This window comes from Zootoca vivipara, chromosome 10, assembly GCF_963506605.1.
Source record: "Zootoca vivipara chromosome 10, rZooViv1.1, whole genome shotgun sequence".
Taxonomy (NCBI): Eukaryota; Metazoa; Chordata; class Lepidosauria; order Squamata; family Lacertidae; genus Zootoca; species Zootoca vivipara.
In genome coordinates, this window is record NC_083285.1 from 50,832,517 (window position 1) to 50,849,196 (window position 16,680).

General features: G+C 39.6%; 1 protein-coding gene across 3 annotated transcripts in view; it reads right to left on the reverse strand.

The window, feature by feature from the left end:
• The window catches only part of KDM7A (lysine demethylase 7A), a 49,349-nt gene that overhangs the window by 16,721 nt on the left and 15,948 nt on the right, over positions 1-16,680 (reverse strand). For 2 of the 3 annotated variants that reach the window (XM_035126577.2, XM_035126578.2), the window contains exons 2-11: positions 15,514-15,599; positions 10,408-10,525; positions 9,806-9,966; positions 8,688-8,829; positions 6,545-6,731; positions 5,390-5,552; positions 3,186-3,273; positions 2,341-2,447; positions 549-640; positions 299-388 (exon numbers count right to left, since the gene is read on the reverse strand). In XM_035126577.2, coding sequence (XP_034982468.1) covers positions 299-388; positions 549-640; positions 2,341-2,447; positions 3,186-3,273; positions 5,390-5,552; positions 6,545-6,731; positions 8,688-8,829; positions 9,806-9,966; positions 10,408-10,525; positions 15,514-15,599 — 1,234 coding nt within the window. Of the gene's footprint in view, positions 1-298; positions 389-548; positions 641-2,340; positions 2,448-3,185; positions 3,274-5,389; positions 5,553-6,544; positions 6,732-8,687; positions 8,830-9,805; positions 9,967-10,407; positions 10,526-15,513; positions 15,600-16,680 lie in introns of those variants that run through there. The other variant, XM_060279927.1, reaches the window with a different exon arrangement.

Here is a 16,680-nt window from a genome sequence, read left to right on the forward strand (position 1 = left end):
TTTCATTATTCACTCTAAACTGCCTTTATAAGTCCTCCATAAAGTGATCGCTTAAACTTTGATTTCTAAGATAGGAGCATAGGGTGGGTTATACTTGATAAGTATCTTATAAACATAAGCACCTAAACAGTTTTGCCAACCATGAGGAATAATAGTTTGGAAGTGATCATTTCAGCAAACTAGCAGTTATTTTTGAAGAGAGAGGAGCACAACTAAAGGAGTGTATCTCCAAAAGTTGAAAGTAATCATATGCGATTATCCAAATTTTGCAATCATATTCAATGTATTTTATTCTTACCTCTACAGAACGAATCACTTTAGATAGTTCTTTAATTAACTGTCCAGGCCTTATATTGTCTGGAATTTCAAAGGCATGTTCTGTTACAAGCTGTTTAGTAAAACAGGAAAATAAGCAGTTAAGTTCCCCCAAATATAAACCAGCAGCATATTTATATACAGAATTTTTATGAAGCTGTATTGCATTTTAAAGGCTTTTCTTTTAAAGAAAGAAAACCCACTAAAAATTATGACTACACATTTCAACTTACATCTTTTTTCATCCATAACTTTAAAGCAGTAAGTAAAGCTTTCACTCCTTGTACTAAGAAGGTTTGAGGGTAAAAACCATCCTCTTTCAGTTCTGGAAAGAAAGAAAAACACTGCACATTAGATTAATATAAATGTCAAGTGAATATTTACTATCCAATTTCTCTCTCAATCTTTAAACCTGTAAAAAGTTACCCATGCATTCAAAACTACAATGAAGAGCAAACTATGGGTTCAGTGGCGGAGACCAGGTGGGGGCAGGGCTGTTGCGCATCCTGGGGGCGTGGTGCGTGTTCTGGGGGCGGGCCGCCCAGCGTGGGCGGGGGCGGCAGCCGCGATGGCACCCTACTGGGATCGCGCTGCCGGGGACGGCGCGCTCCCATCGCCCCCCTCTTCCTACGCCCCTGTGTGGGTTTATATCATCAACACTTACAAAGTTCAAAAACTTTTTAAAAACAAACTTTTTATAAATTACTACAATATGTATGGTCATAAATTAACAGTTACAGCATGCCACACAACTGAACATTCCTACAATAATTGTTTTGTAATGTAAGCGAATCATTTAATCCATTAACTTCTAGGAAAGAAAAGGGGTTGAGTAGACCTGGGAGTAGCTGCCTAGACACTAGACTGGTGTGTGTAGGTATCTGGAGCCATAGACGCAACTGTAAGTGTTATCTTTGACAATGAAGAGTAAACTCTCTGCTGTGTGCATTCCTTTGGGTAGAAGCACCCTTGACAGGGGGATGGCTAAGTGAAATGATTTTTTAAATCAGATTAAAAAAGAAGACTTGGCTGCCTGGGTTCAGTGCCAAGGTGGTGGCCATGGACATTTCTTATACATGTGCATACTCACAAAAGCATATCCTTCCCACATCGTATTAGCAGAACAGTTTTGGGGCTAGAGGTGAAATTTTTAAGCTTCATGTTCAGCCTCCTGTTGTGCAGTTGGCTAATAGTCTAGTTACTTGTCAGCTTCAGTTGCTGTCCTCAGTTTCTTCAACTTCTATTACAGGGCTACCTCTACTTACGAATTTAATGCGTTCCGAATGCACATTTGTAAGTTGAAAAAAATTGTAAGTTGAATCCCATAGGAATGGATTGGGAGAAAAAAATTGTAAATAGAAGCAACCCTATCTAAAAATTCGTAAGTAGAAAAAAATCCTATCTAAACCGCATCCAAGATGGCGGACGGAGCTCCATTCGTAAGTAGAGTTATTCGTAAGTAGAGGTACCACTGTAGTTCCCAGTTCAGCTATTTGAACTACATTTACTTTATAAATGTGAGTCTTATTGCCAAGGAAAAAGCTATTTTGGGGGAGACTGGCAGAGAACCTAAATGGGGGTGCATGGAGTACTGACTAAGAGAGACTAAGGGAAGCAGCCTACAAGTTAATTATTTGAGTGAGGTGACAACTGTAACTTTAGAGGGCTGTGCATGAATATGGTCCTGAAACAAATATATTTTCACTTCCATATAAATAACTGCAGTTGACACATATTTAAAGATTCATAGGACACTCTAAAGGCAAAGGTTCATATGCCTTCTTTGTCAAAGCTTTTGTACTCCACTGAATCATATGTGTATCGTTTACTACAAATGCTTTTAATCCATAACGTTTCTGTCATATCAAAACTGAACAAAGTAGCTACACTTACATTTTCCAGTTATAAACTATGAGTAACTTACTGTATGTCTTGTTTGACTGATGTACATTAGACATGGGTCTTCCCACAAATGGTAGAAAAAAGTCTAGCCTCACGTTCTTCTTAAAACATGAAATGAGTTACCTTTCAAAGTTTCCAGCAAGTTTTTGGCCACAAACCAACAGATGGCTTCAAAGAAAGGGAATTTGAAAAGATCTGGGGTTTTTAGCCTTTTCTCCATTTCATAACACCTAAATAAACAATTTAGAAGGATTATTCAGTGTGAATATTGATCACTAAATTATATGGTGTGCAGCAAAATGAAGCAGTCCATGACCAACAAGATACATCAAGATTTACAGTCAAGAGCAGGCATCCCCAAACTTCGGCCCTCCAGATGTTTTGGACTACAATTCTCATCATCCCTGACCACTGGTCCTGTTAGCTAGGGATCATCAGAGTTGTAGGCCAAAACATCTGGAGGGCCGCAGTTTGGGGATGCCTGGTCAAGAGTAATAAGATCAAACTTGACAAAACTGGGCAGAACTTTTCTAAGCACTGGACTTAACTCTTTTGAAGTTCTGTTTCATATTGAGCTGCGACGTTGGACTTCATAATACTAATATATAAACCCAACTTTAAACAGGCAGTATTCAAGCAACTTGTGCCATTACGGTATGCAGGAATTAGCATTTATTTTCCAGTTCCTGAGTTTTGCTTGCCAAATTTCAGTTTGTTCTGATGTAATCTTCCATGTTATCTTGTTTAATTTCAAAGGCAAGTGGAACAGAACAACCTATTCATTTCCATCTGGATATAATTCCTGCAATATTCAGTCCACCCCTGGCAGAATAGCAGCATTGTCTCTTTTATAAGTGTCTTGTGCCATTTAATCTCATTTAATCAATTATGTATCAACTGAATGACAAAAATATTTTCAAGCTTATGGGAGAAGATACATAATAAAAAGAGAAAGCTCCAATACAAACCTGAGCTGCATGCCAATATTGAGGTTGTGCAAAAAGTTTCCTCCAAAAGCCATACAGTCCTGAGAAGTGAGCACAGCATGAATCCAGCCTGAAATGACAGGTAAGTAGAACCTGAGTATCCCTGCTACAAAATATTTCGCATGCCCTACATTTTGGACTTCAACAAAACACAGGATAGCACTGATACTTTGAAGACCTCCAAGATAACGTTTTGTAACAATATTGGCTTCACTAATCACACTGGGTGAAAGACATCCACATCCTATTAAACTTTCTAAGTACAGTGGTACCTCTACTTACGAATTTAATGCGTTCCGAACGCACATTCGTAAGTCGAAAAAATTGTAAGTCGAATCCCATAGGAATGCATTGGGAGAAAAATTTGTAAGTAGAAGCAACCCTATCTAAAAATTTGTAAGTAGAAAAAATCCTATCAAAACCGCATCCAAGATGGCGGACGGAGCTCCATTCGTAAGTAGAGTTATTCGTAAGTAGAGGTACCACTGTATAGCAGTTTGGTGAAGAAAGTGTGTGAAAATGGAGAATCCCAAAATCTAAGCCTCTTCCACCTCCAGCTGGGAACAAACTGAAGTACCAGGATAAAAATCAAAGGTGTTCATTTTATCTAATTCAATCTTGAAACGGAAGTCTATGGAACACTGAATGGAAACACTGTCTAAAGAGTTTATCAGACTCTAGTACAGTGGTGCCTCTCTAGACGAATTTAATTCGTTCCACGGGTCTTTTCTTATAACGAAAAATTCGTCTAGTGAATCCCATAGGAATGCATTGAAAAATTTTTTTGAATTTTTTTTTTTTGCCCATAGGAATGTATTAATTGAATTTCAATGCATTCCTATGGGAAACTGCGATTCGCTAGATGAATTTTTCGTAAAACGAATTCGTGTAGCGAGGCAACCTCCGCTAGAAAAAAACCTTTCGTTAAGCGGAAATTTCGTTAAGCAGGGCATTCGTTAAGCGAGGCACCACTGTATCAGAAATCTCCTTAGCTTGTATAATTGCAATTTATTATTTTTCTTGTGTTAGTTTCTTGCACAATGTTTTAAAACCGCCTGATGTGTAATCATTAAGTGGTACATGGAAGATAATATCCAATATATATGCTCAAAATAGGTCAGTTAATGCAGTCGGAAATTCTAAAAGAGAGCAAAGAAGTGGAGGGATGCTCATTGCTTCTCTGGATTTTTTCCTTTGGAGCCCTGGAGTCTATTATGTTCTCATAACACCATGACTAGACTTCTACAATACCATCTGTGCTAGGCTCTTGGCTGAAGAATGTGGTTCCCTCTTTCACATTAGGAAGGACAGTTTGCCAGTAATAAGATCTGCACTGTGTTTGGCAGTTTTTCAGGCACACTTCAAGGTGGTGGTTGTAGCAACCTATAAATCCCTCATAAATGTGACCTTACATACTAAAAGAATTGTCACAAGTCAAGCATGACCATAAGTGACCTCATGGTACTGGCATCAATAAGGCAAGTTTGAAAAAGACATAATGAAATATTCTTGGTGACTATTTCACACTGCTCTCTCCCAAAGGATTTGCGAAATTCCAGTATCAGAGATACAGTATACTTTATTTTGTTGACTAGGGTTACATAGTCGTTGCCATAACGCACTGCACATTAAATTATTTTGCTTTAAAATGTTGCTTTTCAAATAGAACTACCTAAGGCATACTTAGTTTCCTAGTTAGAAATCTTAGAAACCCTTTACTTTTACATTCAAAGTGGACTCGAGTGTAAGAAAAAGAAGTTACTCACACTCAGAGGAGTCTAGACCTTGTATGTCTGTATGAGTCACTGATCTGAACAGGCATCCTCACTTGAAGGAGAAATCCCAGAGCAGCGATTCATGCAGACACTCTTAACAATTCTAAGGACAAGTTGTTCCACTGTGTCATGAGAGATTTAATGTTTCAGCCACACCCATTCAGATTCAGGCATACAGCAGAGGCTAACTGGATGGGAGACAAGACCAGAACAGTGAATCTTTCAGACACAGCAGGCAGCCTCTGAGTGGGAACTTTTAATAATTTCTCAACTTCCATATCCTAAATTGTATCTATAATTGCTAAACACATTAGCACATTTTTTTAAATTGAATTTTAAAGAGTCCTCTGAACACCAGCCACCAAACTCAACAGATATGAACATGATTATCCCTTGGGGAAAGCATTTTACCTGTGGGAACAAATAAAGTATGTCCTTGCTTCACTACACACTTGTAACACTTGTCAACTTTATCTCCAAAATACACTTCACTCTGGGTGACAGATGAACTCCAAGATTCGTAGATTGCCAAATTTTCATCAGTAGGTTTGATCAAGTAGAATATCTTTTCACCCTATATATAAAAAATATTGAATGAGGTGCAATTTGTCCCTGATACACAGTAAAACTGTGATAGTAGCAATTTAGGAGAGGTAGAAGATGATGGGATCAAAAGGCTTTCCCAAACTGGTGGCCCCAAGATGTTGTTGGACAGCAGCTCCAATCAACCCTCTTACTGTCCATGCTTGCTGGAGCTATTATAGCCCAACATCATTTAGGCATCAGGCTTGGTAAGTTGGGAATGGGGTATAGGAATGAAAATGCCTAGGTTCCTTTCCAACTGAACATGATAGGCCTGGAAATAACGTTCTGGGCATAGCAAAACAGAGAACTCAATAGCATGAAGTTGGAAGAGATCAGTTTTTAATAGCTTTTCCAACTATCACACCCATTAGTGTTCAGATTAACAATTTAAAAACTCTCAGGCCAATAGCCACAAAATGCCCAGTTTGTGGTTAAACTTAAAACCTTAATTGAACTAACAGTTTCAACAGTGTCATTCATAACCACCCTGAGACCGCCGGGAATAGGGCAATATGTAAATTCAAATAATAATAATAATAATAATAATAATAATAATAATAATAATAAGAAAACATGAGCCATTTAGCTCCTACCCAATCATTGTGCTGCTGCAGTGTGCTGCATGAAACTGTGGTTTGGCTTAGTGTGTTGTCCAAACCTGCACTCATGGTTTAGCTCTTCCAGACAAATTGTAAGACACAGGACAAACCTTGGTTACAGCTCACTGTCTGACTGGAAAGAGTGCACACAACATTAAGCCAAACCACAGCTTAGCACATTAAAGTAGCAAAATGACTGGGAAGGAGCAAAGCAAACACAATCTCATCTCACATTTCCTCATTTGGGCTAAGCTGTAGTTTGGTTTAGTGTTACGGTATGTTGGAACCAGGCTGGTGCATGCAAGAACCCTTCAATATATATATATAAACCCATTATGAATACTGTACATTGTATATTTAGAAGTCAGCAATGCTTTCTTACCCAAAGAACATGATACCAGACAGACGTTCCCCCAAAATCAATATGGAAATCTGTATAGCTATCTTGAACTCCCATTAAGCAGTACTTCTGAACAAAAGGCTTAGGAAAGACTGAATCATCTGGCCAGTAGTTTTCAACCCAAGAAAGTTTTCTGGCGATTTCAGGGACTTCCACTAATTCAGACATCCTTAAAAGAAGAAACACATACAATTAATAGATAAGAACACAGTGAATGAATTTTAGTGAAGGTACACAGATGCAACCAGTGTCTACGCCGTTTTTATCTGCACCAATTAAGTATAGTAGCTCTACAAGTCAAAAGTGGCAGTTCATATAACCAATTAATATTTAGCATCTTTTCTGAAGCTCAACACCAAAAAACCAAGATCATGGCACTGGTCCCATCACCTCCTGGCAAATAGAAGGGGAAGAAATGGAGGCAGTTAGAGATTTTACTTTCCTGGGCTCCTTGATCACTGCAGATGGTGACAGCAGTCACGAAATTAAAAGACGCCTGCTTCTTGGGAGAAAAGCAATGACAAACCTAGACAACATCTTAAAAAGCAGAGACATCACCTTGCCAACAAAGGTCCGTATAGTTAAAGCGATGGTTTTCCCAGTAGTGTTGTATGGAAGTGAGAGCTGGACCATAAAGAAGGCTGATCGCAGAAGAATTGATGCTTTTGAATTATGGTGCTGGAGGAGACTCTTGAGAGTCCCATGGACTGCAAGAAGATCAAACCTATCCATTCTGAAGGAAATCAGCCCCGAGTTCTCACTGGAAGGACAGATCCTAAAGCTGAGGCTCCAATACTTTGGCCACCTCATGAGAAGAGAAGACTCCCTGGAAAAGACCCCGATGTTGGGAAAGATTGAGGGCACTAGGAGAAGGGGACGACAGAGGACGAGATGGCTGGACAGTGTTCTTGAAGCTACAAATATGAGTTTGACCAAACTGCGGGAGGCAGTGAAAGACAGGAGTGCCTGGCGTGCTATGGTCCATGGGGTCACGAAGAGTCGGACATGACTAAACAACAACAAAAACATCTTTTCAGATGCTACCTGTAAGGGGGTGGGCTTACAGGGAACAGCCACCCCTCATCAACTCCAGTTCTTCGAACGGCTCTGACAACAGCGGAGGGGCAGGAGACAGGAAGGAGGAAATGAGCAGAGTGGTGCAGGGCTCAGGCAGCATCCAGGAGCAATGCCTACAGCCCGTGATACCAGCAAGGGAGGAGGGGCCAGCAGAGGTTTCTAAAGGGGAAACAGCAGAGGGGCATCCTTTCAAATTCACCCCGGAACTGAGGCGATCAGCGGCTCACAAACGCAGGGGGTGGAGATTTGGGGTCCCCAAACTACTCTGCTGGGGGAGGAGCCGAAAAGCGCCAATGCAAGAATCTGATGATACTCAGTAGACATGTTTTCATGAAGCTCTTGCACTGTAAATAATATCCACAATAAAAGTCTTAAAGACAAGATGGTTTGGAGTGTCGTTGCTCGAGGGTAGCCAGCAACACCCCTGACACTACCCTGAAAAGAACAAATGGAACTCATTCATTCCTTCAAATAAAGTTAATTTAGGGTAATTTGTGCTAAGTTTTAGACAAAGGTATCATAATCAAATTACTGTGACCTACTTCACATATCACATTAAACCACAAGCTATAACAAATTGTGGCTTAATGTGAACGAGTGCATGCTGATGTACATTGTTCAAAAGTACCCAATACACTGCTACCATTGTACAGATGAAACAAGCCCAAATCTTACTTGTTGTGTCAACTAAACCCATTGCTCATTTCCTCCAAACTACAGGTTTGGATGACACAAGAAGCCAGACTCGGGCTTGCTTCACCTGCGGCATAGCAGAAGCAGTAGTACCCCTGGAGAATCTTTAGTATGGTGGATCTTTATGCTGCTAGTTCACATTCAACCATAGTTTTAAAGTATGCTTGAATATGACATGAGAAGCAAGCCAAATATATTTGCTTTCATTTGCCAATCTCCATATTGCCAAATGCCAGCCTCCAAGACTGATTTTTCTACTTAATTAGAGCAAGCCTTTAGGAAGCCAGGGAATTATATTGTAATCCACTTCCTGATATAGGATTTCAAAACAAATGTGTAAAAACCATATACTCACTTTGTGTCTGAGAATTCAAGGCTGATCAAATTTAATACTTTTGGTCTGTCAGGATTTGTGAAATACTTAACATAATTATGGAGCTTCATTTTACTGTCTGCTTGTCTTGCCACATCAATAACATCTATCATTTTATCACCACCTGTAAAAAAGAAAGTATTAAGTCTCTACATAAACAAGGATCACCAATAAACATCACTGAAAGTCACATCTAAGGATTTTGGCAAAATATTACTTTCTATAACATTTCCAGTGTTCTTAAAAAGGAGTAGTTAGTATCTAAAAAATAAGCAACAATTTATGTTATAAAAAACAAGAAATATTTTATTATATTGTAATGCTCTCTTAAGGTAAAAGGAGTAACTGTGCAGCACTGAGGAAATTATATATGGTCATAGAAACCTGAAGGTTATCCCTCACTACCCAACAAAGCAATTAGTGTTACCAGCAACCTGGAACTACAGAGATGGTGACAATGTAGATATCACACTTTTACTGTTGGAGTAATCTCACTAAATCTGATGAGAAGTCTAAATATAGAGGGTGTCATCTAATGTTGTCTGTGCATGAGCAGAATGGGCCTCACTACACAGGGGGGCTTCCCATTTCTTATTTCCTATCTAAATCCCCAAACCTGCTCCTGACAACAGGGAATCCCTCTGGAACAATTTGAAGGAAGCAAGACAGAAGCAAAGAGAAACCTGCTTGCACAACACTGGATCACACATTTAAAGGCTTTCATTTTTTAAATTGTAAAGTGTAGAGAACTCAGCTTAAATTAAATGTTCTCAAACTTTATCACAGTAAAGCTGCAAACAAAGAAATGTAATGTCTAAACTTCCAGATATGAATATTCATCCTTCCAAAAGGCTTTCGCTTTTTTGTTCTAATTTGAAGGGGCCATAAAGCACCACACAAGTTGTCCACAAAGTTGCTTGCATTGCACTAAGAGTTGACATGCTAGTATTCTGCATACCACATTCACAGAGCAGAGTGACAAATGCTAAACTCCATTTGTGACTGCATACATCAGTTTAGGTAGCCCCACTTCTAATTACAGTACATGTGGTTTTATTACCATTTTAATTTTTTACTCTGTTCTTCATAACAGACCATACCTACGTATCGTTCCACATCCAGAACAGAGAAAGTAGAGGGAGGAAGCCTGAGACCTAGGCCATCTAATTTAGGAACCATAATGGGAACATCAAACCCATGCTTCTCCAGGTATCTTTGTGTCAACTGGCTGCCATGCATTTTCAAAATGATGTCATCAGCACTACAAAAAACAACAATACTTTTTAACATTTTAAAAGTAAATGACAGTAAAACCTGAGTGTTTAATCACACCTAATTCAGAAGAGCAGCAAGTAATTTCAATGCAATTTCTGAAATTTAAGGCTTTCATTCTCCCTAACAGTTATAGCATATAGATACTTAAGCTGGGTGTTTATAGTAGCTTCATTTACTACTACCATTGCAAATCAGCACTGCAACAACTGAAGTCAATAGAATTCTTGCAGTATTGGTATCTCCAGCAATAGCTGGAAATCTGAATTGTTGCTCTCATAGTTTAGCTTTGTTTGCATTATTTGGAGCTATTAATTTGTTTTTGTTGTTTATGGCTTGAAGACAAAAACTGTTGTTTGAAGGAGCTAGAAAAAAATGACAAGACTTTCTGCACCTGCTCTTATATATGTTCTAATGCAACTTATATTACCTTGGGAAGGAGCGAGCACGTAGCTGTTTAACAAATGTTCTTGTTCCAGCTTGTACTGGCTTGGAACCATCATCAAATTCTGTATAGTCATGTCTGTGCCAGTTCCTTCTCTTCTTCACTAGATAGTAAGGATTAAAATATTAGCTTCTAAAATTAATTGCAACTACCACATTTGTCAATGGGACACAGGTGGCGCTGTGGTCTAAACCACTGAGCCTAGGGCTTGCCGATCAGAAGGTTGGCGGTTCAAATCCCCGTGATGGGGTGAGCTCCCGTTGTTCAGTCCCGGCTCCTGCCCACCTAGCAGTTCGAAAGCACATCAAAGTACAAGTAGATAAATAGGTACCGCTCCGGCAGGAAGGTAAATGGCGTTTCTGTGCACTGCTCTGGTTCGCCAGGAGCAGCTTAGTCATGCTGGTCACATGACCCAGAAGCTGCCTGTGGACAAATGCCGGCTCCCTCGGCCTATAGAGCAAGATGAGCACCGCAACCCCAGAGTCTTCCGCGACTGGACCTTACCTTTACCTTACCACATTTGTACCTGGCCCTTTCCTCAAGACATTTAAGAGAACTATCCAGTTTTCTCTTTTAAAAATCCCATAAGGAAAGATATGCTTAATCATGCATGGTTGGGTCCCAGGTCACATATGCACATCATACAACTGAAGTACTATACTTGCTTTCTCCAAAAGCTACAGTTCTCAGCACTCTTAACAAACTACAGTTCACAAGATTCTTTAGGGGAAGCCATGTGCTTTAAATAGTGTGGATTAACCCTAGAGAAGCTTCATAACTAATCAAAGATTTGAACCCAGGTCTCCAAGTCCAAGTATCACATCACCAAACTGGATCTCATACATTTTCTGACAAGCTGCCTCCTATTAATTAGTGAATAAACCATCCTCTGCCCTGAATTGAAGAAAACCATTTATAAATGAGCTGGGTGATGGCTTCATTAAAGAAACTCATATAAAGTCTAGACTACATTTACACTTAGAACTGAAGCAATAGAACTCATTTGCATGAAAAAATCTATTACGAGCCAAATATTACAATTCGTAACATTTTCTTAAAGTTACAGCTGGATAATAATTCCAGGCTTCATAAACCATAGTTTATAGTTTAATAGTAACAGGAATAAACATTGGGCAGAGTATTCCCTTCCCCTCTTGCTGCATCATTTCTGGCTTATGACTTTTGGCTTATATTTCTGGTTTGTAAACTGCCATCAAGCCATGGTTCAGACAGAAGAGAAACTCTGGTTTAATACAAGCAAGAAACAAAGTACTGAAGGGAGCAGTGCAAGAGGAGAGGTGCTCAGCTCCAGGGTTTGTTCTCCATTTCAAAAAAACATGCTTGGAACCAGGCCATACTCTTAAAAGGGAGAACCAAAGTAGCCCGTGCACTACAACTCTCATCATTCCTGGAGCTGATGGGAGCTGTAGTCCAACAACATCTGGAGAGTACCACATTGACTACTCCTGCTCTACAAGCATTTATAACAATTTGCAGTCCCTTCTTTACTCTAGGACAGGCACCCCCAAACTGCGGCCCTCCAGATGTTTTGGCCTACAACTCCCATGATCCCTACCTAACAGGACCAGTGGTCAAGGATGATGGGAATTGTAGTCCAAAACATCTGGAGGGCTGAAGTTTGGGGGTGCCTGCTCTAGGATCTCAGCATGGTTTATATGGGGTTCATAATTTTCCATTTGGGGCAAGCTTCTTATTTAAATTCTCACACACACTAAAAAGGTATACTGATTTAATTATTTTAGATGGTGGATATATCCGTAAAAGAAAGATGTTGATTAAAATCCCTAAACTTAGAATTTATATCATTTCCCTAGCCTTTCTTAATTTAAGCATTACATTCAGGGGACAGAATTCACCAAACCAGCTCTGTCAGTAGAAGCCCACTTCCATAAGGGAGCTTTCCCTCGTCTCTTCCACCTGCACCCCCCAAAATTAGTTCAAGTGGGAGGTCAGAAGAACCCTCAGAATAGCACATTGGGGGAGAAGAGGAGGATTGTTCTATTCGGTAAATTGAAATGCATGCACAGGTGGAATGACTGGAAGAGTGCAACGGTGAATTCCACCTAGCATCTTATTCCTATCTTTCACTTTTCAACTGTCAACCATGACAGCAGACTTCAAGCATTCAAAAATAATGTGTGAAGCGTGCTACAAGCACACCACTCCAGCCCGACTTTTCCATGTTGAGTAGGAAGGTCTGAAAGGTGGAGGTGGTGGGTTTCCAACCATGCCTGGATGAACATGCTTCAAAGCATGTATTATTTTGAACATCTGAAAGAGTTTACTACTAATTGTATTTATGAAATCTTGTATCCACTAAAGCTACTGTTCTTTATGGGTTTTTTAAAATAAAAAAAATAAACTTAATTCTGCACATTGAGCCGCTGACAGAGTATTAGTAATTTCATCTAGGCATTCTGAGCTCATTAAGCTTTCATTGTTTCAAAATCAATGGATCATATTACTCCGACTAATCAAAGGAGCAGAAGGGTATTATATTATATGCTTGACTGTCATCCACCTCTCTCAACAAAACTGCAAGTTGCAGTTTACTACTCAGAAGTAGTATGAAATATGAAACTTAAATAAAGTTGGGAAACATGTCACGCAGAAATTGAAGCATACGCCAAACTGCACAGTAATCAAACAGCTTGTGTCCTACTTCAAGATAAAGAGGGATGCAAAGTCATATGGGCATGGCAGCAAAGTCTACAGAGGATCAGCGCACACAGGATGGCCGATACACAGAAACCACTTTCAATGGCTCCTTTAATAAAAAAAAAAGGCTTCATACTCCAAACCATTTTATGTGGCAGCTCATCACAAAGACTTGGTACATTTTCTGTGTAGCACTACAAATATTAAGAGGTTTGTAGTAGCCTGGATTATACACGAAAGCAGCTTGCTGTAGCAAGGCAGCTGCCATAGGCAACCACTTAAAGGAGACTTCCATGTGGCAGTCGTTTTGTGTGTGCCTTGGGTGTGCATATTTCTGTGCGGAATGATGCATATCATTCTTTCCATGTGTACACACCTGTTTCTTCAAGCTCAGTGACCACTTTGGAAAGCGGCCAATGTTATCTGACAGTTATTAAGGTGGGCAGCTGCACTACAAAAGACATAAGACAAAGCCTCTGATGTAACTGAACTTCTCTATAGAACAAATTGGTATGTGGATTAACAGGCTAGTATTACTTGCCAGTAGTTATAAATTGCATTTAAAAAAGAAAAAAAGATTACTGTAGCCAAAGTGTTCAATATTTATTCTAACAAATATTAGGCTAGCTTCAATAAGAGAAATAAAAACAAAACCACAATTCAACAGTATCACACATATGAAAAGATTAAAACAATAAATCTATTAGAATCCAATGTACCTTTGCAATAACTTTCAGAAAGGCAAACATCTAATTTATTCATAAATTCAAGGTGGTATATTAATTATAAGCAATTATTCTAAAATTATTTATTAGCCCGAGCTATGAATTTTATACTGCATCTTCTAAAGGACACTTAAAAAACATTTTCAAACAGATAACATTATAACCTACCCTGAGAGGCAATATTGAACATTGCTTAATGTTTAATGGGGGTTCAAATAATATTCAGGAATAAATCATAGATAAGTCCATGAAGCATTAATTTCAGTGTGTTCCTATGCTTCATCTTCCAACTGTTAACCTCTCAAAGGGAATTATTTGAGGCTTAAACTGGGGAGGGGTCCTAGGCACACCCGACTCCTCAACTTTCCCAGATTGAGAATGAAGGCCAGAAGGTGACTTAAGCACATCTGACTGCCTTTAGAAGCTTCCCTGCAGCTTTCCAAATGCAATTCCTCAATGATATTTGAAAGCAGCTGACAGATTCTTTTGCTTTACCATTAGTGATAAAAACTAAATTGAGATTCTTAGGACACTAAACAACTACAGCTATTTGGGCAGATCAAGATGCCTGAAATCAGGATGATCTATTTATTCAGGATGGATCTATTTCTTATCACAATATAATCACAAAGCAGGTTAGGACTTTCAGTCCTGAACAGAGAGTTTCACCCTGTACCCTCATCAGGTACAATCAGATTGGCCTAGCAATCACCCTCTAACACAGTGCCATAGAAAGTCCAGTGATCTGCTGATTGGTCTGCTTGGCCTTCTTGCATGGTAAAGGAATCCTCTGTTCTTTGTTGGGTGTGACTGTTTCCAACCAACCACAATAGGTCCTATATGTGCATGCCAGAGAGCACCAAATCTTAACAGCCATGCTGAAAATTCTTTTTATTTTTTTAGCATACAGTCGTAACTTGCTTGTCGAATGGAATCCGTTCCGGAAGTCCATTCGACTTCCAAAAATGTTCAACAACCAAGGCGCGGCTTCCGATTGGCTGCAGGAGCTTCCTGCACTGAATCGGAAGCCGCGGAAGCCATGCCAGACATTCGGGTTCCAAAGAATGTTCACAAACCAGAACACTCACTTCCAGGTTTGCTGTGTTTGGGAGCCAAAATGTTCAAGTTGCATGGCATTTGAGATCCAAGGTATAACTGTATTACTCCAGTTTTGTTTAATCTCCACTGGCTTTTGGTTTGCTTATATATAGTAGTTATATATAAAAGACCTAAATGATTTGCAACCAGGATTTCTGCAGTACCATCTCCACCCACACAAAACTGCACATGTTATCTTACACATAATAGTTCCATGTCCTGTTGAGCTTCAGAAGTACGGTTACATGGGACATGGGGAATAATCTTTTTGGCCATGGCACCTGAAGATGTGGAACTTCCTCCTTTGGGAACTCTCTCCTCAGTTGGCCTCCTCTTACGGTTTTTGGGCACTCCCTTTATTTCACCAGGTAGTTGGCCTATTCTAAGCTTCTTTCTGCCATGTGTAATTAATGGCTCTGCTTTTATATCTGTGTTTTTCATACATGCAAAGCCCCCAAAAGGGCCTTTTTAAGAACTGAAAGGTGAGGTTTAAATTATTATTATTTTAAAAACAACAACAACAACAACAACAACAACAACAACAACAACAACAACAACAACATGCATCACTGCTTAAATCATTACTTACTCAAGGAGGGTCCATGAAGAACTGCACAATTGGGACAGTGGTACAGATCAATGTCAACAGCATGGTGCTCTTCTACTCTGACACAACTAAAAGAAGAAGAAGAAAAATCTTCAGGAACTCTTAAGTTGCAACTGCACCTTTTAAGGAAAATTATCAGAAGTTACATATATAACCTTAGGACAAGTTCTTCTCATCACCAGCTGGGGTGCAAAAGTTCAAGGAAAGGATACACCAAAAGTTGCTGCCTCAGCTGCACCAGTGGAGGCACCCTGCATCCTTTGTCTTGTCTTCTCTGCTGCAGCCTTAAGTAATGGCTGCAGGCAAGTGACAGATGAAATCCAATTATGAAACAGAGCAAACCATGTTATCTTATGTGGTGCTGCATGTTATTGTTATACCATTTTAAACATTAAGACAGTCTTTCGGCGGAGCTAAAGTCTGATGGACAAGGTATAAATCTACTAAATAAAGAACCTGAGCTTGTTCCCTCTTGAGCCTCCCAGAACCCAGTAAGCAAGGCAGAGTCAAAACCTTTTCTACCTTGCTTGTGGGGTAAGATCTGTCTCGCATGCTACCTCCAAAAGGTAAGGATTGGGGGGGGGGGCTCAACTATATGCGGTTTTGTGAATACACACCATCCCCACAATGTAAAGGTAAAGGTACCCCTGACTGTTAGGTCCAGTCACAGACAACTCTGGGGTTGCGCACTCATCTCACTCTATAGCCCAAGGGAGCCGGCGTTTGTCCACAGACAGCTTCCGGGTCATGTGGCCAGCATGACTAAGCCGCTTCTGGCGAACCAGATGCAAATTGCAAGTGACGTGTATGCCTATGATTTAACTATATAGTCAGTAAACTGTAGAGAACTCATAATTATTTCATTTATCAAAGTGCAAGGGCATAAATTGAGAGGTAGGTAAATTTAAGGACTGGATAATAGAATCATGTGGCAAAGTTTCATTTGAAAATATTGCAGGAAATGCAGCCCGTTATTCAACAAATCTGAACACCACCATTAAATAGGTGTATTGTATTCCATAGCAAGCCTTTTTCCATTAGATTGTAAAACTGCAAACAGTGCCTTTCTTTCTTTCTTTCTTTCTTTCTTTCTTTCTTTCTTTCTTTCTTTCTTTCTTTCTTTGCACTTTATGTTTTTATGTTGACAGT